This window comes from Heptranchias perlo, unplaced genomic scaffold (assembly GCF_035084215.1).
Source record: "Heptranchias perlo isolate sHepPer1 unplaced genomic scaffold, sHepPer1.hap1 HAP1_SCAFFOLD_609, whole genome shotgun sequence".
NCBI lineage: Eukaryota > Metazoa > Chordata > Chondrichthyes > Hexanchiformes > Hexanchidae > Heptranchias > Heptranchias perlo.
In genome coordinates, this window is record NW_027139633.1 from 82,303 (window position 1) to 105,227 (window position 22,925).

General features: G+C 57.7%; 1 protein-coding gene across 1 annotated transcript in view; it reads left to right on the forward strand.

Moving 5' to 3' along the window:
- The window catches only part of LOC137317331 (polyhomeotic-like protein 1), a 128,259-nt gene that overhangs the window by 80,342 nt on the left and 24,992 nt on the right, over positions 1-22,925 (forward strand). The window contains exons 6-8 of the mRNA XM_067980743.1: positions 1,806-1,956; positions 9,953-10,143; positions 14,645-14,762. Coding sequence (XP_067836844.1) covers positions 1,806-1,956; positions 9,953-10,143; positions 14,645-14,762 — 460 coding nt within the window. The remainder of the gene's footprint in view (positions 1-1,805; positions 1,957-9,952; positions 10,144-14,644; positions 14,763-22,925) is intronic.

A 22,925-nucleotide genomic window follows, 5' to 3' on the forward strand; every position in this document is an offset into this window, starting at 1 on the left:
AAAAAAAACACTGATCAAGACAGGCTTTTTAAAGGGACAGTACACTTAAACAACAAAACCTTTCTTTTTCGGGTCTCTGTCTTTTAAACGTTTGTCTAGTCACTTAATTCTATCCATATTTTTTACAGTACTGTCTCCATAAAGCAATTAGTTCTTTGGCTGTGGTACCTCTGTTATTTTTCCAAATTAATTCCTGAGCCTTTTTTTTCCGGCATCTAAGTTTTATCAATAGTTCCTGTTTATATCCAATCATCAGGAACTTAAACCCTGACTACCCTCAGTGATATTAACCACTGACCTACCGCTTACACGTTATTCCCTCAGTGATATTCGACCACTGACCTCTTCCTGCTATATCTGTGTATTCGCCAGACTGACCTGAATCTTGTAAGGACGCACACGAGTGTTAGCGATTGGACGATTCATCGTCAGACTGACGGATTGGAGGAAAACCGACATAGTAAATTAAGACTACTTACATCGGGGCGCCATTTCCTTCCTCCGTGTCTGAGACAATCCGCCTCTTACTCCGCGAACTCTCGGTGAACGACCGTTAAGATCCCACCGCTGCCACCAAATGACGATCCGGATTCTTTCCCCTCAGTCTGGTTCAGTAATAACTGAAGTCGAATACATTTTAAAGTTCAACACATCTTTAATAGCAGGGTTCTTAGTCTGCAGCATTGATTTGGACTCCTGATAGAGTCCCTCTATGCTGGCAGAGCAAGAACAAAAACATACAGAAATCCACACGTTTTTATACAAATCAATAGGGTTGGAACATACTTAACGAGGGTCAACACCAATCATAAGCCGGGCATAGGTTGCCATGCGAGGTTACATTATTTCCGGCCAATCATAAATCGTCCATGTGCTGATCATGCTGCTGTTAGACATCAAAGGGGATAACTTCCTCACTTTCCAACTTTTAATGTTCTTCCCTGTTCCTTCTGTTCCTTATCTCCCAACCTGGAATGTCCTTCAACTTTGGCTAAGCTCGTTACCTATATTGATCTGCCATAAACATGGAGACATTCAGACCAGTCCTTGACTCACATCAAAGACTCTACATTGCTAAGACCATGCAACCCTGCTGACGAAGCAAACATATGGCCCAGCAGGAGGGCCAGGCCACTTGTATCAATCTCAGTTACTAACTAATTAACCCTTTCTAACCATTTTGCATTCTGCTTCTTTGCCACGTAGACATTTTAATATTTTACCGAAAACTGACCACGTAGGGATTCTCAGGGTGAGGGGTCGGGGAGAGGTCGGGTATGTGATGGGGTGAGGGGTCGGGGAGAGGTCGGGTATGTGATGGGGTGAGGGGTCGGGGGTGATCGGGGTATTGTGATGGGGTGAGGGGTCGGGGAGAGGTCGGGTATGTGATGGGGTGAGGGGTCGGGGAGAGGTCGGGTATGTGATGGGGTGAGGGGTCGGGGAGAGGTCGGGTATGTGATGGGGTGAGGGGTCGGGGAGAGGTCGGGTATGTGATGGGGTGAGGGGTCGGGGAGAGGTCGGGTATGTGATGGGGTGAGGGGTCGGGGAGAGGTCGGGTATGTGATGGGGTGAGGGGTCGGGGAGAGGTCGGGTATGTGATGGGGTGAGGGGTCGGGGAGAGGTCGGGTATGTGATGGGGTGAGGGGTCGGGGAGAGGTCGGGTATGTGATGGGGTGAGGGGTCGGGGAGAGGTCGGGTATGTGATGGGGTGAGGGGTCGGGGAGAGGTCGGGTATGTGATGGGGTGAGGGGTCGGGGAGAGGTCGGGGTTGACTCAGCTCTAACTAATCTTCTCCTTTCCTGAAGCTGAAGACTGCGGTTGTGGGAGTGAAGAGGAAGGCCGAGGATGAAGAGGAGAAAGTTTTCACCGAGAAACTCAGTACATCGACCCTGGACCCACCCCAGCTCACTCCTAACATATTGACAACAGTTCAAGAGCAGAAACTTTCTCCTGGAGGTCAGCAGCGGATACAGTCGGAGAGAGAGGGAGAGAGTGACGGGGAGTGGGAGAGGCAGGGAGGGAGGGAGGGAGAGTGTCAGCGAGGGAGAGATAGTGTTAGAGTGAGAGGCAGGGACAGGGAGGGGAGGGACAGAGAGAGGGAAGGGACAGGGAGGGAGGGAGAGTGTCAGCGTGGGAGAGATAGTGTTAGAGTGAGAGGCAGGGACAGGGAGGGGAGGGACAGAGAGAGGGAAGGGACAGGGAGGGAGGGAGAGTGTCAGCGTGGGAGAGATAGTGTTAGAGTGAGAGGCAGGGACAGGGAGGGGAGGGACAGAGAGAGGGAAGGGACAGGGAGGGAGGGAGAGTGTCAGCGTGGGAGAGATAGTGTTAGAGTGAGAGGCAGGGACAGGGAGGGGAGGGACAGAGAGAGGGAAGGGACAGGGAGGGAGGGAGAGTGTCAGCGTGGGAGAGATAGTGTTAGAGTGAGAGGCAGGGACAGGGAGGGGAGGGACAGAGAGAGGGAAGGGACAGGGAGGGAGGGAGAGTGTCAGCGTGGGAGAGGTAGTGTCAGAGTGAGAGGCAGGGACAGGGAGGGAGAGGGACAGAGAGACAAAGAGTCAGGGAGGGAGAGGGAGAGGGACTGGGTTGGGGGGGAGATCGAGAGAGAGAGACAGGGTGGAAGGGAGAGAGAGAGAAAGACAGGAAGGGAGAGAGAGAGAGAGACAAGAAAGGAGAGAGAGGCAGAGGGAGATGGTCCGGAAGGGAGAGGCAGAGAGAGAGAGGGTGATGCGGAGAGAGAGAGAGGGAGAGTCAGAAGAGGGACAGGGAGAAAGGTGGAGAGTTAGAGAGAGAGAGGGAGGGGGAGAAAGACAGAAAGAGGGGGAAAGAGGGACAGAGAGGCAGAGAGATAGGCAGGGAGAGGGACAGGAAGGGAGAGGCAGAGAGAGAGGGAGAGACAGTCAGAGAGATAGGGAGAGGCAGAGAGAGGGGGAAAAAGACAGACAAACAGAGAGGGAGCGAGAGATAGAATCATAGAAAGCTATGGCACAGAAGGAGACCTTTCGGCCCATTGTGTCCGTGCTGGCCGAAAAAGAGCTAGGGAGGGAGAGAGAGAGAGGGAGGGAGAGAGTAAGAGAGACAGGAAGGGAGAGAAAGGGAGAGAGACAGGAAGGGAGAGAGAGAGGCAGTGAGGTGTAGAGAGAGGCAGTGAGGGAGAGAGAGAGGCAGTGAGGGGGAGAGAGAGAGGCAGTGAGGGGGAGAGAGAGGCAGTGAGGTGTAGAGAGAGAGAGGCAGTGAGGGGGAGAGAGAGAGGCAGTGAGGGGGAGAGAGAGAGGCAGTGAGGGGGAGAGAGAGATGCAGTGAGGGGGAGAGAGAGAGGCAGTGAGGGGGAGAGAGAGATGCAGTGAGGGGGAGAGAGAGAGGCAGTGAGGGGGAGAGAGAGAGGCAGTGAGGGGGAGAGAGAGAGGCAGTGAGGGGGAGAGAGAGAGGCAGTGAGGGGGAGAGAGAGAGGCAGTGAGGGGGAGAGAGAGAGGCAGTGAGGGGGGAGAGAGAGGCAGTGAGGGGGAGAGAGAGGCAGTGAGGGGGAGAGAGAGAGGCAGTGAGGGGGAGAGAGAGAGGCAGTGAGGGGGAGAGAGAGAGAGGCAGTGAGGGGGAGAGAGAGAGGCAGTGAGGGGGAGAGAGAGAGGCAGTGAGGGGGAGAGAGAGAGGCAGTGAGGGGGAGAGAGAGAGGCAGTGAGGGGGAGAGAGAGAGGCAGTGAGGGGGAGAGAGAGGCAGTGAGGGGGAGAGAGAGAGGCAGTGAGGGGGAGAGAGAGAGGCAGTGAGGGGGAGAGAGAGAGAGGCAGTGAGGGGGAGAGAGATAGTGAGGGGGAGAGAGATAGTGAGGGGGAGAGAGAGAGAGACTGAGGGAGAGAGAGAGGGAGAGACAGTGAGGGGGAGTGAGAGAGGGAGTGAGAGAGAGAGAGACAGGAAAGGAGAGAGAGAGAGACAGCGAGGGAGAGAGAGAGAGAGAGACAGTGAGAGAGAGAGAGACAGGAAGGGAGAGCGAGAGAGACAGTGAGAGAGAGAGAGACAGTGAGGGGGAGTGAGAGAGGGAGGGAGAGAGAGAGAGACAGGAAAGGAGAGCGAGAGAGACAGTGAGAGAGAGAGAGAGACAGTGAGGGGGAGTGAGAGAGGGAGGGAGAGACAGAGAGACAGGAAAGGAGAGAGAGAGAGACGGGGCAAGATAAAGCAGAAAAAGAAAGCGTATGACTGTCACAGAAAACTAAATACTGCAGAAAGCCTAGAGGAGTATAGAAATTACAGGGCTGACGTAAAAAAGGAAATATGGAAAGCAAAGAGAGGGCATGAAAAGATATTGGCTAGTAAGATTAAAAAAGATGTTTTATCAGTACATTATGAATAAGAGGATAGCTCAGGAAAAGATGGGACCTATCAGGGATGATAAGGGTAACTTGTGTGTAGAAGCAGAGGATGTGGGTAGGGTTTTAAATGAATATTTTGTCTCCGTATTCACTAAGGAAAGGGATGATCCGGACGTAGTAGTTAAAGAGGAGAGGTGTGAAATATTAGATAAGGTAAACATAACGAGAGAGGAAGTACCAGAGGGACTGGAATCCTTGAAAGTTGATAAGTCACCAGGGCCGGATGGATTGTTTCCTGGACTATTGAAGGAAGCCAGGGAGGAAATAGCGGATGCTCTGAGGATCATTTTCCAATCCTCACTAGATTCAGGGGAGGTACCGGAGGACTGGAAGACTGCAAACGTAGCACCATTGTTTAAAAAGGGTACGAGGGAAAGGCCGAACAATTATAGGCCGGTCAGTCTTACCTCGGTGGTGGGCAAACTATTAGAATCAATACTGAGAGATAGGATAAACTGTCACTTGGAAAGGCATGGTTTAATCAGGGATTGTCAGCATGGATTTGTTCAGGGAAGGTCATGCCTTACAAATCTGATTGAATTCTTTGAGGAAGTGACAAGGAGGATTGATGAGGGCAGTGCAGTGGATGTTGTCTACATGGATTTTAGTAAGGCATTTGACAAGGTCCCACATGGCAGACTGGTCAGAAAGGTAAAAGCCCGTGGGATACAGGGAAATGTGGCAAATTGGATCCAAAATTGGCTCAGTAACAGGAAACAAAGGGTGCCTTTTCGATTTGAAATCTGTTTCCAGTGGTGTGCCACAGGGCTCAGTGTTGGGTCCCTTGCCGTTTGTGGTTTATATTAATGATTTGGACTTGAATGTAGGGGGCATGATTGGCAAATTTGCAGATGACACAAAAATTGTCCGTGTAGTTGATAGTGAAGAGGATAGCTGTAGACTCCAAGAAGATATCAATGGGTTGGTGGAGTGTGTGGAAAAGTGGCAAATGGAGTTCAACCCGGAGAAGTGTGAGGTAATGCACTTCGGGAGGGCAAACAGTAAAAGGGAATATGCAGTAAACGGGAATATATTGAGAGGGGTAGAGGAAGTGAGAGACCTTGGAGTGCATGTGCACAGGTCCCTGAAGGTGGCTGTACAGGTAGATAAGGTTGTGAAGAAGGCATACGGAATGCTCTCTGTTATTAGCCGAGGTACAGAATACAAAAGCAGGGATGTAATGATGGAAATGTATAAAACGCTGGTAAGGCCACAGCTGGAGTATTGTGCGCAGTTCTGGTCACCACATTACAGGAAGGACGTAATTGCTCTGGAGAGAGTGCAGAGAAGATTTACAAGAATGTTGCCGGGGCTTGAAAATTGCAGCTCCGAGGAGAGATTGGACAGGCTGGGGTTGTTTTCCTTGGAGCAGAGGAGGCTGAGGGGAGATTTGATTGAGGTGTACAAAATTATGAGGGGCCCAGATGGAGTAGACAGGAAGTAGCTGTTTCCCCTAGCGGAGAGTTCAAGAACTGGAGGACACAGATTTAAGCTGATTGGCGGCAGGATTAGAGGGAACATGAGGAAAAACCTTTTTGCCCAGAGGGTGGTTGGTGTATGTAATTCGCTGCCCGAATATTGGTAGAGGCAGGGACCCTCAACTTAGGAACATAGGAACAGGAGGAGGCCATTCAGCCCCTCGAGTCTGCTCCGTCATTTGATAAGATCATGGCTGATCTATGATCTAACTCCATATATCTGCCTTTGGCCCATATCCCTTTTAAAAAGTACCTGAACCTGCACCTAAAGTGCTGTAAGCTGCAGGGCTATGGACCGGGTGCTGGAAGGTGGGATTAGAATGGGCACCTGGTTGTTCTTCGAGCCGGCGCAGACACGATGGGCCGAATTGCCCCCTTCTGTGCTGTATCTTTTCTATGGTTCTACAAGGAGGGAGAGAGAGAGAGGCAGAGGGAGATGGAGAGGAAGAGAGAGAGGGAGGGAAAAGCGGAGAGGGAGAGGCAGAGAGAGAGGGACAGGGAGGGAGGGAGAGTCGGAGAGACAGAAGGGGAGAGACAGAGGGAGAAAGACAGACAAACAGAGAGAGAGAGATAGAATCATAGAAAGTTACGGCACAGAAGGAGGCCTTTCAGCCCATTGTGTCCGTGCTGGCCGAAAAAGAGCTAGGGAGGGAGAGAGAGAGAGAGAGGGAGGGAGAGAGAGAGAGACAGGGAGGGAGAAAGAGAGACAGGGAGGGAGAAAGAAGGAGGGAGAGAGAGAGAGAGAGACACGAAGCAGGGGAGGGAGAGAGAGAGAGAGAGAGAGGGAGGGAGAGAGAGAGACAGGGAGGGAGAAAGAAGGAGGGAGAGAGAGAGACAGGAAGCAGGGGAGGGAGAGAGAGAGACAGGGAGGGAGAAAGAGGGAGAGAGAGAGAGAGACAGGGAGCAGGAGAGAGAGAGAGAGAGACACACACACAGAGGGGGAGAGAGAGAGAAAGAGAGAGACAAGGAGGGCGATAGAGGGTGGACAGAGAGGGAAAGAAGGATGGAGAGGCAGAGAGAGAGATAGGGAGGGAGAGGGACAGGAAGGGTGAGGCAGAAAGAGAGAGGGAGAGGCAGAGAAAGGGGTAGGGAGACGGAGAGTCAGAGGGAGATGGAGAGGGGGAGAGTCGGAGGGGGAGAGTCGGAGAGAGAGGGAGAGCCGGAGAGAGGGAGGGGGAGAGACAGAGTGAGAGGGAGAGGCAGAGAGAGAGAGAGGGAGAAAGACAGACAGACAGACAGACAGAGAGGGGGAGAAAGACAGACAAACAGAGGGAGAGAGAGTTAGAATCATAGAAAGTTACGGCACAGAAAGAGGCCTTTCGGGCCATTGTGTCTGTACTGGCCAAAAAAGAGCTGGGGAGGGAGAGGGTGAGAGAGAGTGACAGGGAGGGGGAGGGAGGGGGAGCGGCAGGGAGGGGGAGAGAGAGAGAGAGAGAGAGAGACAGGGAACATAGGAACAGGAGTAGGCCATTCAGCCCCTCATGCCTGCTCCGCCATTTGATAAGATCATGGCTGATCTGTGATCTAACTCCATATACCTGCCTTTGGCCCATATCCCTTAATACCTTTGATTGCCAAAAAGCTATCTGTCTCAGATTTAAATTTAGCAATTGAGCTAGTATCAATTGCCGTTTGTGGAAGAGAGTTCCAAACTTCTACCGCCCTTTGTGTGTAGAAATGTTTTCTAATCTCACTCCTGAAAGGTCTGGCTCTAATTTTTAGACTGTGCCCCCTACTCCTAGAATCCCCAACCAGCGGAAATAGTTTCTCTCTATCCACCCTATCTGTTCCCCTTAATATCTTATAAACTTCGATCAGATCACCCCTTAACCTTCGAAACTCCAGAGAATACAACCCCAATTTGTGTAATCTCTCCTCGTAACTTAACCCTTGAAGTCCGGGTATCATTCTAGTAAACCTACGCTGCACTCCCTCCAAGGCCAATATGTCCTTCCGAAGGTGCGGTGCCCAGAACTGCTCTCAGTACTCCAGGTGCGGTCTAACCAGGGTTTTGTATAGCTGCAGCATAACTTCTGCCCCCTTGTACTCCAGTCCTCTAGATAGAAAGGCCAGCATTCCATTAGCCTTATTGATTATTTTCTGCACCTGTTCATGACACTTCAATGATCGATGTACCTGAACCCCTAAGTCCCTTTGGACATCCACTGTTTTTAACTTTTTACCATTTAGAAAGTACCCTGTTCTATCCTTTTTTGATCCAAAGTGGATGACCTCACATTTGTCTACATTGAATTCCATTTGCCACAGTTTTGCCCATTCACCTAATCTATCAATATCGCTTTGTAATTTTATGTTTTCATCTACACTGCTGACAATGCCATCAATCTTTGTGTCATCGGCAAACTTAGATATGAGACTTTCTATGCCTTCATCTAAGTCGTTAATAAATATTGTGAATAATTGAGGCCCCAAGACAGATCCCTGCGGGACTCCACTAGTCACATCCTGCCAATGTGAGTACTGAAGGGACGGGGGAAAGAGAGAGAGAGACAGGGAGGGAGAGAGAGAGATAGAGGGACGGAGAGTGATGGGGGAGGGAGAGAGAGAGAGAGGGACAGGGAGGAGAGATGGAGGGAGAGAGACAGAGAGGGGGACAGAGAGAGGGAGAGGGACAGGGAGCGAGACTGAGAGGGAGAGACTGAGACAGATTCATAGAAAGTTACGGCACAGAAGGAGGCCATTCGGCCCATCATGTCCCTACTGGCCGAAAAAGAGCTAGAGAGGGACGGAGAGGGAGCGAGAGTCAGTGGGAGAGGGAACAAGAGGGAGAGGGAATGAGAGGGAGAGGGAGCGAGAGACCGAGAGTGAGCGGCAGATAGACGGGGAGAGAGAGCGAGAGACAGGGTGAGAAACAGAGAGTGACTTGGACTTGGGTGTACAGGGCACAATTTCAAAATTTGCAGATGACACTAAACTTGGAAGTGTAGTGAACAGTGAGGAGGATAGTGATAGACTTCAAGAGGATATAGACAGGCTGGTGGAATGGGCGGACACGTGGCAGATGAAATTTAACGCAGAGAAGTATGAAGTGAAACATTTTGGCAGGAAGAACGAGGAGAGGCAATATAAACTAGAGGGCACAATTCTAAAAGGGGTACAGGAACAGAGAGATCTGGGGGTTTATGTGCACAAATCGCTGAAGGTGGCAGGGCAGGTTGAGAAAGTGGTTAAAAAGCATACGGGATCCTGGGCTTTAGAAATAGAGGCATAGAGTACAAAAACAAAGAGGTTATGATGAACCTTTATAAAACACTGGTTCGGCCACAACTGGAGTATTGTGTCCAGTTCTGGGCACAGTGTGAAGGCCTTAGAGAGGGCGCAGAAGAGATTTACTGGAATGATTCCAGGGATGAGGGACTTTAGTTACCTGGATAGACTGGAGAAGCTGGGGTTGTTCTCCTTGGAACAGAGACGGTTGTGAGGAGATTTGATCGAGGGGTTCAAAATCATGAGGGGTCCAGACAGAGTAGATAGAGAGAAACTGTTCCCATTGGTGGAAGGGTCAAGAACCAGAGGACACAGATTTAAGGTGATTGGCAAAAGATCCAAAGGTGAGATGAGGAAAAACTTTTTACACATCGAGTGGTTGTGATCTGGAATGCACTGCCCGAGGGGGTGGTGGAGGCAGATTCAATCATGGCTTTCAAAAGGGCACTGGATAAATACTTGAAGGGAAAAAATTGCAGGACTACGGGGATAGGACGGGGAGTGGGATTAACTGGATTGCTCTTGCAAAGAGCTGGCATGGGCTCGATGGACCAAATGGCCTCCTTCTGTACTGTAAACCTTCTATGATTCTATGAGAGAGAGAGATATAAAGAGAGGGGAGGGGCAGAGGGGTTGCTGGGAGAGGGGAGGGAGAATGAGGGGCTGGTGGAATGAGGGGAGGGGAATGAGGGGTCGGTGGGAGAGGAGACGGGGAGAGGGGAGGGGGAATGAGGGGAGGGGCAGAGGGGTTGCTGGGAGAGGGGAGGGAGAATGAGGGGAGGGGAATGAGGGGTCGGTGGGAGAGGAGAGGGGGAAAGGGGGAGAGGGGAGGGGGAATCTGGGGAGGGGGAGCTGTTATTAACATTGTTCCTCTTCGTTGCCCTCAGGTAAAGTGGACATGATCCACTCCAGCCCTCCAGTCCTCACCTCCATCAGCACCTTCACTGCCCCACCCCTCCTGAAAGTCAGCGCACGGCATGGTGGGGAGATTAAACCCCCACAGGCCATCGTAAAACCCCATATCCTCACTCACGTCATCGAGGGGTTCGTCATACAGGAAGGAGCAGAGCCGTTCCCCGTAAGTACAGACTGTGTCCCATCAAACACTCCCAGGGCAGGTACAGGGTTAGATACAGAGTAAAGCTCCCTCTACACTGTCCCATCAAACACTCCCAGGGCAGGTACAGGGTTAGATACAGAGTAAAGCTCCCTCTACACTGTCCCATCAAACACTCCCAGGGCAGGTACAGGGTTAGATACAGAGTAAAGCTCCCTCTACACTGTCCCATCAAACACTCCCAGGGCAGGTACAGGGTGAGATACAGAGTAAAGCTCCCTCTACACTGTCCCATCAAACACTCCCAGGGTCAGGTACAGGGTTAGATACAGAGTAAAGCTCCCTCTACACTGTCCCATCAAACACTCCCAGGGCAGGTACAGGGTTAGATACAGAGTAAAGCTCCCTCTACACTGTCCCATCAAACACTCCCAGGGCAGGTACAGGGTTAGATACAGAGTAAAGCTCCCTCTACACTGTCCCATCAAACACTCCCAGGGCAGGTACAGGGTTAGATACAGAGTAAAGCTCCCTCTACACTGTCCCGTCAAACACTCCAAGGGCAGGTACAGGGTTAGATACAGAGTAAAGCTCCCTCTACACTGTCCCATCAAACACTCCCAGGGCAGGTACAGGGTTAGATACAGAGTAAAGCTCCCTCTACACTCTCCCATCAAACACTCCCAGGGCAGATACAGGGTTGGATACAGAGTAAAGCTCCCTCTACACTGTCCCATCAAACACTCCCAGGGCAGGTACAGGGTTAGATACAGAGTAAAGCTCCCTCTACACTGTCCCGTCAAACACTCCCAGGGCAGATACAGGGTTAGATACAGAGTAAAGCTCCCTCTACACTGTCCCATCAAACACTCCCAGGGCAGGTACAGGGTTAGATACAGAGTAAAGCTCCCTCTGCACTGTCCATCAAACACTCCCAGGACAGGTACAGGGTTAGATACAGAGTAAAGCTCCCTCTACACTGTCCATCAAACACTCCCAGGACAGGTACAGGGTTAGATGCAGAGTAAAGCTCCCTCTACACTGTCCCGTCAAACACTCCCAGGGCAGATACAGGGTTAGATACAGAGTAAAGCTCCCTCTGCACTGTCCCATCAAACACTCCCAGGGCAGGTACAGGGTTAGATACAGAGTAAAGCTCCCTCTACACTGTCCCGTCAAACACTCCCAGGGCAGATACAGGGTTAGATACAGAGTAAAGCTCCCTCTACACTGTCCCATCAAACACTCCCAGGGCAGGTACAGGGTTAGATACACAGAAAAGCTCCCTCTACACTATCCCATCAAACACTCCCAGGGCAGGTACAGCACGGGTTAGATGCAGAGTGACGCTCCCTCTACACTGTCCCATCACTTTGGTGATGATTGAGAGTAGACTGATGGGGCGGTAATTGGCCGGATTGGATTTGTCCTGCTTTTTGTGGACAGGACATACCTGGTCAATTTTCCACATTGTCGGGTGGATGCCAGTGTTGTAGCTGTACTGGAACAGCTTGGCTGGAGGCGCAGCTAGTTCTGGAGCACAAGTCTTCAGCACTACAGCCGGGATATTGTCGGGGCCCATAGCCTTTGCTGTTTCTTGTTATCACTCCTGTCTCGCCCTGCCCGGGCGCCCCGTCTCGCCCTGCCCGGGGGCCCCGTCTCGCCCTGCCCGGGGGCCCCGTCTCGCCCTGCCCAGGGACCCTGTCCCGCCCTGCCCGGGGGCCCCGTCTCGCCCTGCCCAGGGACCCTGTCTCGCCCTGCCCGGGGGCCCTGTCCCACACTGCCCGGGGGCCCTGTCCCGCCCTGCCCGGGGGCCCTGTCCCACACTGCCCGGGGGCCCTGTCCCACACTGCCCGGGGGCCCTGTCCCGCCCTGCCCGGGGGCCCTGTCCCACACTGCCCGGGGGCCCTGTCTCGCCCTGCCCGTGGCCCTGTCCCACACTGCCCGGGGACCCTGTCTCGCCCTGCCCGGGGACCCTGTCCCACACTGCCCGGGGGCCCCGTCTCGCCCTGCCCGCCCCGTCTCGCCCTGCCCGGGGACCCTGCCCCGCCCTGCCCGGGGACCCTGTCCCGCACTGCCCGGGGGCCCTGTCCCACACTGCCCGGGGGCCCCGTCTCGCCCTGCCCGCCCCGTCTCGCCCTGCCCGGGGACCCTGCCCCGCCCTGCCCGGGGACCCTGTCCCGCACTGCCCGGGGGCCCTGTCCCACACTGCCCGGGGGCCCCGTCTCGCCCTGCCCGCCCCGTCTCGCCCTGCCCGGGGACCCTGCCCCGCCCTGCCCGGGGACCCTGTCCCGCACTGCCCGGGGGCCCTGTCCCACACTGCCCGGGGGCCCTGTCCCACACTGCCCGGGGGCCCCGTCTCGCCCTGCCCGGGGACCCCGCCCCGCCCTGCCCGGGGACCCTGTCTCGCCCTGCCCGGGGACCCTGTCCCGCCCTGCCCCGGGGCCCTGTCCCTCACTGCCCGGGGGCCCTGTCCCACACTGCCCGGGGGCCCTGTCTCGCCCTGCCCGGGGACCCTGTCCCACACTGCCCGGGGGCCCCGTCTCGCCCTGCCCGGGGACCCTGCCCCGCCCTGCCCGGGGACCCTGTCTCGCCCTGCCCGGGGGCCCTGTCCCGCACTGCCCGGGGACCCTGTCTCGCCCTGCCCGGGGGCCCTGTCTCGCCCTGCCCAGGCCCTGCCCCGCCCTGCCCGGGGACCCTGTCTCGCCCTGCCCGGGGGCCCTGTCCCGCACTGCCCGGGGACCCTGTCTCGCCCTGCCCGGGGACCCTGCCCCGCCCTGCCCGGGGGCCCTGTCCCGCACTGCCCGGGCACCCTGTCTCGCCCTGCCCGGGGACCCTGTCTCGCCCTGCCCGGGGACCCTGTCTCGCCCTGCCCGGGGACCCTGCCCCGCCCTGCCCGGGGACCCTGTCTCCATTGCCCGGGGACCCTGTCTCGCCCTGCCCGGGGACCCTGCCCCGCCCTGCCCGGGGGCACTGCCCGGGGGCCCTGTCCCGCACTGCCCGGGGGCCCTGTCCCACACTGCCCGGGGGCCCTGTCTCGCCCTGCCCGGGGGCCCTGTCTCGCCCTGCCCGAGGGCCCTGTCCTGCACTGCCCGGGGGCCCTGTCCCACACTGCCCGGGGGCCCTGTCTCGCCCTGCCCGGGGACCCTGTCTCGCCCTGCCCGGGGGCCCTGTCTCGCCCTGCCCGGGGACCCCGTCTCGCCCTGCCCGGGGGCCCTCTCCCGCCCTGCCCAGGGGCCCCGTCCTGCCCTGTCTCGCCCTGCCCGGGAGCTCTGCCTCGCCCTGCCCGGGGCCCCGTCTCGCCCTGCCCGGGGGCCCTCTCCCGCCCTGCCCAGGGGCCCCGTCCTGCCCTGTCTCGCCCTGCCCGGGAGCTCTGCCTCGCCCTGCCCGGGGACCCCGTCTCGCCCTGCCCGGGGACCCCGTCTCGCCCTGCCCGGGGGCCCCGTCTCGCCCTGCCCGGGGCCCCGTCTCGCCCTGCCCGGGGGCCCTCTCCAGCCCTGCCCAGGGGCCCCGTCCTGCCCTGTCTCGCCCTGCCCGGGATCTCTGCCTCGCCCTGCCCGGGGCCCCCGTCTCGCCCTGGCCGGGGGCCCCGTCTCGCCCTGCCCGGGGCCCCGTCTCGCCCTGCCCGGGGACCCTGTCTCGCCCTGCCCGGGGTCCCTCTCCCGCACTGCCCAGGGCCCTGTCTCGCCCTGCCCAGGGGCCCCGTCCTGCCCTGTCTCGCCCTGCCTGGGAGCTCTGCCTCGCCCTGCCCGGGGACCCCGTCTCGCCCTGCCCGGGGACCCCGTCTCGCCCTGCCCGGGGACCCCGTCTCGCCCTGCCCGGGGACCCCGTCTCGCCCTGCCCGGGGACCCCGTCTCGCCCTGCCCGGGGACCCCGTCTCGCCCTGCCCGGGGACCCCGTCTCGCCCTGCCTGGGGGCCCCGCCCCGCCCTGCCCGGGGGCCCCGCCCTGCCCGGGGGCCCTGTCCCACCCTGCCCGGGGACCCCGTCCCGCCTTGCCCGGGGGCCCCGTCCCGCCCTGCCCGGGGGCCCCGTCCCGCCCTGCCCGGGGGCCCCGTCCCGCCCTGCCCGGGGGCCCTGTCCTGCCCTGTCTCGCCCTGCCCGGGGGCCCCGTCCTGCCCTGTCTCGCCCTGCCCGGGGGCCCCGTCCTGCCCTGTCTCGCCCTGCCCGGGGGCCCTCTCCCGCCCTGCCCGGGGCCCTGTCTCGCCCTGCCCGGGGGCCCTCTCCCGCCCTGCCCGGGGCCCTGTCTCGCCCTGCCCGGGGGCCCTCTCCCGCCCTGCCCGGGGCCTTGTCTCGCCCTGCCCGGGGACCCCCTGTCCCGCCCCGTCTGGGGGCCCTGCCCCGCTCTGCCCGCTGGCCCTGCGCCGCCCTGCCGGGGCCCTCTCCAGCCCTGCCTGGGCCCTCTCCAGCCCTGCCCGGGGCCCTGACCCGCCCCGCCCGGAGCCCTGTCCCACCCCGCCCGGGGGCCTGAGGGGGAGGTTTTTCTCTGGGCTCTGTGAACTGTTGATTATTTTCTCTTTACAGGTTGATGCTGTGCTCGGCCCAGCTGATGGGAAACAGAAACAACAGGAACCTCCTGTACTACAGCCAGAGACACAGCTCGGCTCACACCAACTCCAGAGGGAGCCCGCCAACCAGGAAGGTTTGTCAGAGACCCCCGATTCATCATACACCCTTGCTGTAATCCAGCCATTAGGGCGGGGGGCCAGACATCAACCTTTCACCCTCTGGGGACCAGGGAACAAACCCAACCAAGACAGAGGGGATGAAGGACTCCTCTCTGATGGGGGTCCGGGTGAGGTGACTCCTCTCTCTCTGATGGGGGTCTGGGTGAGGAGGCTCCTCTCTCTCTGATGGGGGTCTGGGTGAGGAGACCCCTCTCTCTCTCTGATGGGGGTCTGGGTGAGGAGACTCCTCTCTCTCTCTGATGGGGGTCTGGGTGAGGTGACTCCTCTCTCTCTGATGGGGGTCTGGGTGAGGAGACTCCTCTCTCTCTCTGATGGGGGTCTGGGTGAGGTGACTCCTCTCTCTCTGATGGGGGTCTGGGTGAGGAGACTCCTCTCTCTCTCTGATGGGGGTCCGGGTGAGGTGACTCCTCTCTCTCTCTGATGGGGGTCTGGGTGAGGAGACTCCTCTCTCTCTGATGGGGGTCTGGGTGAGGAGACCCCTCTCTCTCTCTGATGGGGGTCTGGGTGAGGTGACTCCTCTCTCTCTGATGGGGGTCTGGGTGAGGAGACTCCTCTCTCTCTCTGATGGGGGTCCGGGTGAGGTGACTCCTCTCTCTCTCTGATGGGGGTCTGGGTGAGGAGACTCCTCTCTCTCTGATGGGGGTCCGGGTGAGGAGACTCCTCTCTCTCTCTGATGGGGGTCTGGGTGAGGAGACTCCTCTCTCTCTCTGATGGGGGTCTGGGTGAGGAGACTCCTCTCTCTCTCTGATGGGGGTCTGGGTGAGGAGACTCCTCTCTCTCTCTGATGGGGGTCTGGGTGAGGAGACTCCTCTCTCTCTCTGATGGGGGTCTGGGTGAGGAGACTCCTCTCTCTCTGATGGGGGTCCGGGTGAGGTGACTCCTCTCTCTCTCTGATGGGGGTCTGGGTGAGGAGACTCCTCTCTCTCTCTGATGGGGGTCTGTGTGAGGAGACTCCTCTCTCTCTGATGGGGTCTGGGTGAGGAGACTCCTCTCTCTCTGATGGGGGTCCGGGTGAGGTGACTCCTCTCTCTCTCTGATGGGGGTCTGGGTGAGGAGACTCCTCTCTCTCTCTGATGGGGGTCTGGGTGAGGAGACTCCTCTCTCTCTCTGATGGGGGTCTGTGTGAGGAGACTCCTCTCTCTCTGATGGGGGTCTGGGTGAGGAGACTCCTCTCTCTCTGATGGGGGTCTGGGTGAGGAGACTCCTCTCTCTCTCTGATGGGGGTCTGGGTGAGGAGAGTCCTCTCTCTCTGATGGGGGTCTGGGTGAGGAGACTCCTCTCTCTCTCTGATGGGGGTCTGGGTGAGGAGACTCCTCTCTCTCTCTGATGGGGGTCTGGGTGAGGAGAGTCCTCTCTCTCTGATGGGGGTCTGGGTGAGGAGACTCCTCTCTCTCTGATGGGGGTCTGGGTGAGGAGACTCCTCTCTCTCTGATGGGGGTCTGGGTGAGGAGACTCCTCTCTCTCTCTGATGGGGGTCTGGGTGAGGAGACTCCTCTCTCTCTCTGATGGGGGTCTGGGTGAGGAGACTCCTCTCTCTCTCTGATGGGGGTCTGGGTGAGGAGACTCCTCTCTCTCTCTGATGGGGGTCTGGGTGAGGAGACTCCTCTCTCTCTCTGATGGGGGTCTGGGTGAGGAGACTCCTCTCTCTCTCTGATGGGGGTCTGGGTGAGGAGACTCCTCTCTCCCTGATGGGGGTCTGTGTGAGGAGACTCCTCTCTCTCTGATGGGGGTCTGGGTGAGGAGACTCCTCTCTCTCTCTGATGGGGGTCTGGGTGAGGAGACTCCTCTCTCTCTCTGATGGGGGTCTGGGTGAGGAGACTCCTCTCTCTCTCTGATGGGGGTCTGGGTGAGGAGACCCCTCTCTGATGGAGGTCTGTGTGAGGAGACTCCTCTCTCTCTGATGGGGGTCTGGGTGAGGAGACTCCTCTCTCTCTGATGGGGGTCTGGGTGAGGAGACTCCTCTCTCTCTGATGGGGGTCTGGGTGAGGAGACTCCTCTCTCTCTGATGGGGGTCTGGGTGAGGAGACTCCTCTCTCTCTCTGATGGGGGTCTGGGTGAGGAGACTCCTCTCTCTCTGATGGGGGTCTGGGTGAGGAGATTCCTCTCTCTCTCTGATGGGGGTCTGGGTGAGCAGACTCCTCTCTCTCTGATGGGGGTCTGGGTGAGGAGACTTCTCTCTCTCTGATGGGGGTCTGGGTGAGGAGACTCCTCTCTCTCTCTGATGGGGGTCTGGGTGAGGAGACCCCTCTCTCTCTCTGATGGGGGTCTGGGTGAGGAGACTCCTCTCTGATGGAGGTCTGTGTGAGGAGACTCCTCTCTCTCTCTCTGATGGGGGTCTGGGTGAGGAGACTCCTCTCTCTCTGATGGGGGTCTGGGTGAGGAGACTCCTCCCTCTCTGATGGGGATCTGGGTGAGGAGACTCCTCTCTCTCTCTGATGGGGGTCTGGGTGAGGAGACTCCTCTCTCTCTGATGGGGGTCTGGGTGAGGAGACTCCTCTCTCTCTCTGATGGGGGTCTGGGTGAGGAGACTCCTCTCTCTCTGATGGGGGTCTGGGTGAGGAGACTCCTCTCTCTCTCTGATGGGGGTCTGGGTGAGGAGACTCCTCTCTCTCTGATGGGGGTCTGGGTGAGGAGACTCCTCTCTCTCTCTGATGGGGGTCTGGGTGAGGAGACTCCTCTCTCTCTGATGGGGGTCTGGGTGAGGAGACTCCTCTCTCTCTGATGGGGGTCTGGGTGAGGAGACTCCTCTCTCTCTGATGGGGGTCTGGGTGAGGAGACTCCTCTCTCTCTCTGATGGGGGTCTGGGTGAGGAGACTCCTCTCTCTCTGATGGGGGTCTGGGTGAGGAGACTCCTCTCTCTCTCTGATGGGGGTCTGGGTGAGGAGACTCCTCTCTCTCTGATGGGGGTCTGGGTGAGGAGACTCCTCTCTCTCTCTGATGGGGGTCTGGGTGAGGAGACTCCTCTCTCTCTGATGGGGGTCTGGGTGAGGAGACTCCTCTCTCTCTCTGATGGGGGTCTGGGTGAGGAGACTCCTCTCTCTCTCTGATGGGGGTCTGGGTGAGGAGACTCCTCTCTCTCTGATGGGGGTCTGGGTGAGGAGACTCCTCTCTCTCTGATGGGGTTCTGGGTGAGGAGACTCCTCTCTCTCTGATGGGGGTCTGGGTGAGGAGACTCCTCTCTCTCTGATGGGGGTCTGTGTGAGGAGACTCCTCTCTCTGTGATGGGGGTCTGGGTGAGGAGACTCCTCTCTCTCTGATGGGGGTCTGGGTGAGGAGACTCCTCTCTCTCTGATGGGGGTCTGGGTGAGGAGACTCCTCTCTCTCTGATGGGGGTCTGGGTGAGGAGACTCCTCTCTCTCTCTGATGGGGGTCTGGGTGAGGAGACTCCTCTCTCTCTGATGGGGGTCTGGGTGAGGAGATTCCTCTCTCTCTCTGATGGGGGTCTGGGTGAGCAGACTCCTCTCTCTCTGATGGGGGTCTGGGTGAGGAGACTTCTCTCTCTCTGATGGGGGTCTGGGTGAGGAGACTCCTCTCTCTCTCTGATGGGGGTCTGGGTGAGGAGACTCCTCTCTCTCTGATGGAGGTCTGGGTGAGGAGACTCCTCTCTCTCTCTCTGATGGGGGTCTGGGTGAGGAGACTCCTCTCTCTCTCTGATGGGGGTCTGGGTGAGGAGACTCCTCTCTCTCTCTGATGGGGGTCTGGGTGAGGAGATCCCTCTCTGATGGAGGTCTGTGTGAGGAGACTCCTCTCTCTCTGATGGGGGTCTGGGTGAGGAGACTCCTCTCTCTCTGATGGGGGTCTGGGTGAGGAGACTCCTCTCTCTCTGATGGGGGTCTGGGTGAGGAGACTCCTCTCTCTCTGATGGGGGTCTGGGTGAGGAGACTCCTCTCTCTCTGATGGGGGTCTGGGTGAGGAGACTCCTCTCTCTCTCTGATGGGGGTCTGGGTGAGGAGACTCCTCTCTCTCTGATGGGGGTCTGGGTGAGGAGATTCCTCTCTCTCTCTGATGGGGGTCTGGGTGAGCAGACTCCTCTCTCTCTGATGGGGGTCTGGGTGAGGAGACTTCTCTCTCTCTGATGGGGGTCTGGGTGAGGAGACTCCTCTCTCTCTCTGATGGGGGTCTGGGTGAGGAGACCCCTCTCTCTCTCTGATGGGGGTCTGGGTGAGGAGACTCCTCTCTGATGGAGGTCTGTGTGAGGAGACTCCTCTCTCTCTCTCTGATGGGGGTCTGGGTGAGGAGACTCCTCTCTCTCTGATGGGGGTCTGGGTGAGGAGACTCCTCTCTCTCTGATGGGGGTCTGGGTGAGGAGACTCCTCTCTCTCTCTCTGATGGGGGTCTGGGTGAGGAGACTCCTCTCTCCATGATGGGGGTCTGGGTGAGGAGACTCCTCTCTCTCTCTGATGGGGGTCTGTGTGAGGAGACTCCTCTCTCTCTGATGGGGGTCTGGGTGAGGAGACTCCTCTCTCTCTCTGATGGGGGTCTGGGTGAGGAGACTCCTCTCTGTCTCTGATGGGGGTCTGGGTGAGGAGACCCCTCTCTCTCTGATGGGGGTCTGTGTGAGGAGACTCCTCTCTCTCTCTGATGGGGGTCTGGGTGAGGAGACTCCTCTCTCTCTGATGGGGGTCTGGGTGAGGAGACTCCTCTCTCTCTCTGATGGGGGTCTGGGTGAGGAGACTCCTCTCTCTCTGATGGGGGTCTGGGTGAGGAGACTCCTCTCTCTCTCTGATGGGGGTCTGGGTGAGGAGACTCCTCTCTCTCTGATGGGGGTCTGGGTGAGGAGACTCCTCTCTCTCTGATGGAGGTCTGGGTGAGGAGACTCCTCTCTCTCTGATGGGGGTCTGGGTGAGGAGACTCCTCTCCCTCTCTGATGGGGCTCTGGGTGAGGAGACTCCTCTCTCTCTCTGATGGGGGTCTGGGTGAGGAGACTCCTCTCTCTCTGATGGGGGTCTGGGTGAGGAGACTCCTCTCTCTCTCTCTGATGGGGGTCTGGGTGAGGAGAATCCTCTCTCCATGATGGGGGTCTGGGTGAGGAGACTCCTCTCTCTCTGATGGGGGTCTGGGTGAGGAGACTCCTCTCTCTCTCTGATGGGGGTCTGTGTGAGGAGACTCCTCTCTCTCTGATGGGGGTCTGGGTGAGGAGACTCCTCTCTCTCTCTGATGGGGGTCTGGGTGAGGAGACTCCTCTCTCTCTGATGGAGGTCTGGGTGAGGAGACTCCTCTCTCTCTGATGGGGGTCTGGGTGAGGAGACTCCTCTCCCTCTCTGATGGGGCTCTGGGTGAGGAGACTCCTCTCTCTCTCTGATGGGGGTCTGGGTGAGGAGACTCCTCTCTCTCTGATGGGGGTCTGGGTGAGGAGACTCCTCTCTCTCTCTCTGATGGGGGTCTGGGTGAGGAGACTCCTCTCTCCATGATGGGGGTCTGGGTGAGGAGACTCCTCTCTCTCTCTGATGGGGGTCTGTGTGAGGAGACTCCTCTCTCTCTGATGGGGGTCTGGGTGAGGAGACTCCTCTCTCTCTCTGATGGGGGTCTGGGTGAGGAGACTCCTCTCTGTCTCTGATGGGGGTCTGGGTGAGGAGACCCCTCTCTCTCTGATGGGGGTCTGTGTGAGGAGACTCCTCTCTCTCTCTGATGGGGGTCTGGGTGAGGAGACTCCTCTCTCTCTGATGGGGGTCTGGGTGAGGAGACTCCTCTCTCTCTCTGATGGGGGTCTGGGTGAGGAGACTCCTCTCTCTCTGATGGGGGACTGGGTGAGGAGACTCCTCTCTCTCTCTGATGGGGGTCTGGGTGAGGAGACTCCTCTCTCTCTGATGGGGGTCTGGGTGAGGAGACTCCTCTCTCTCTGATGTGGGTCTGGGTGAGGAGACTCCTCTCTCTCTCTGATGGAGGTCTGGGTGAGGAGACTCCTCTCTCTCTGATGGGGGTCTGGGTGAGGAGAGTCCTCTCTCTCTGATGGGGGTCTGTGTGAGGAGACCCCTCTCTCTCTCTGATGGGTGTCTGGGTGAGGAGACCCCTCACTCTCTGATCGGGGTCTGGGTGAGTAGACTCCTCTCTGATGGGGGTCCGGGTGAGGTGACTCCTCTCTGATGGGGGTCTGGGTGAGGAGACTCCTCTCTCTCTCTGATGGGGGTCTGGGTGAGGTGACTCCTATCTGATGGGGGTCTATGTGACAGCTCCTGGAACGTTGCTCCCTTTCTGTCCTGGTTACTGTCCAACTTGTATTTTGAATTGATCAAAGGTTCATGTTTGCCCTTGTTTCAGGGTTGGAGGTTAAAGGTCGCCCTTGTTTCCGTGTCGGACGTTAACGGTCGCCCTTGTTTCAGGGTCGGGGGTTAAAGATCGCCCTTGTTTTAGGGTCGGAGGTTAAAGGTCGCCCTTGTTTCAGGGTCGGAGGTTAACGGTTGCCCTTGTTTCAGGATCGGAGGTTAACGGTCGCCCTTGTTTCAGGGTCGGAGGTTAACGGTTGCCCTTGTTTCAGGGTCGGAGGTTAACGGTCGCCCTTGTTTCAGGGTCGGAGGTTAACGGATGCCCTTGTTTCAGGGTCGGAGGTTAATGGATGCCCTTGTTTCAGGGTCGGAGGTTAACGGTCGCCCTTGTTTCAGGGTCGGAGGTTAACGGATGCCCTTGTTTCAGGGTCGGAGGTTAACGGATGCCCTTGTTTCAGGGTCGGAGGTTAACGGTCGCCCTTGTTTCAGGGTCGGAGGTTAACGGTCGCCCTTGTTTCAGGGTCGGAGGTTAAAGGTCGCCCTTGTTTCAGGGTCGGAGGTTAACGGTCGCCCTTGTTTCAGGGTCGGAGGTTAACGGTCGCCCTTGTTTCAGGATCGGAGGTTAACGGTCGCCCTTGTATCAGGGTCGGAGGTTAACGGTCGCCCTTGTTTCAGGATCGGAGGTTAACGGTCGCCCTTGTTTCAGGGTCGGCGGTTAACGGTCGCCCTTGTTTCAGGGTCGGAGGTTAACGGTCGCCCTTGTTTCAGGGTCGGAGGTTAACGGTCGCCTTTGTTTCAGGGTCGGAGGTTAACGGTCGCCCTTGTTTCAGGATCGGATGTTAACGGTCGCCCTTGTTTCAGGATCGGAGGTTAACGGTCGCCCTTGTTTCAGGGTCGGAGGTTAACGGTCGCCCTTGTTTCAGGATCGGAGGTTAACGGTCGCCCTTGTTTCAGGGTCGGAGGTTAACGGTCGCCCTTGTTTCAGGGTCGGAGGTTAACGGTCGCCCTTGTTTCAGGGTCGGAGGTTAACGGTCGCCCTTGTTTCAGGGTCGGAGGTTAACGGTCGCCCTTGTTTCAGGGTCGGAGGTTAACGGTCGCCCTTGTTTCAGGGTCGGAGGTTAACGGTCGCCCTTGTTTCAGGGTCGGAGGTTAACGGTCGCCCTTGTTTCAGGGTCGGAGGTTAACGGTCGCCCTTGTTTCAGGGTCGGAGGTTAACGGTCGCCCTTGTTTCAGGGTCGGAGGTTAACGGTCGCCCTTGTTTCAGGGTCGGAGGTTAACGGTCGCCCTTGTTTCAGGGTCGGAGGTTAACGGTCGCCCTTGTTTCAGGATCGGAGGTTAACGGTCGCCCTTGTTTCAGGGTCGGAGGTTAACGGTCGCCCTTGTTTCAGGGTCGGAGGTTAACGGTCGCCCTTGTTTCAGGGTCGGAGGTTAACGGTCGCCCTTGTTTCAGGGTCGGAGGTTAACGGTCGCCCTTGTTTCAGGGTCGGAGGTTAACGGTCGCCCTTGTTTCAGGGTCGGAGGTTAACGGTCGCCCTTGTTTCAGGGTCGGAGGTTAACGGTCGCCCTTGTTTCAGGGTCGGAGGTTAACGGTCGCCCTTGTTTCAGGGTCGGAGGTTAACGGTCGCCCTTGTTTCAGGGTCGGAGGTTAACGGTCGCCCTTGTTTCAGGGTCGGAGGTTAACGGTCGCCCTTGTTTCAGGGTCGGAGGTTAACGGTCGCCCTTGTTTCAGGGTCGGAGGTTAACGGTCGCCCTTGTTTCAGGGTCGGAGGTTAACGGTCGCCCTTGTTTCAGGGTCGGAGGTTAACGGTCGCCCTTGTTTCAGGGTCGGAGGTTAACGGTCGCCCTTGTTTCAGGGTCGGAGGTTAACGGTCGCCCTTGTTTCATAGAATCGTTACGACACAGAAGGAGGCCGTT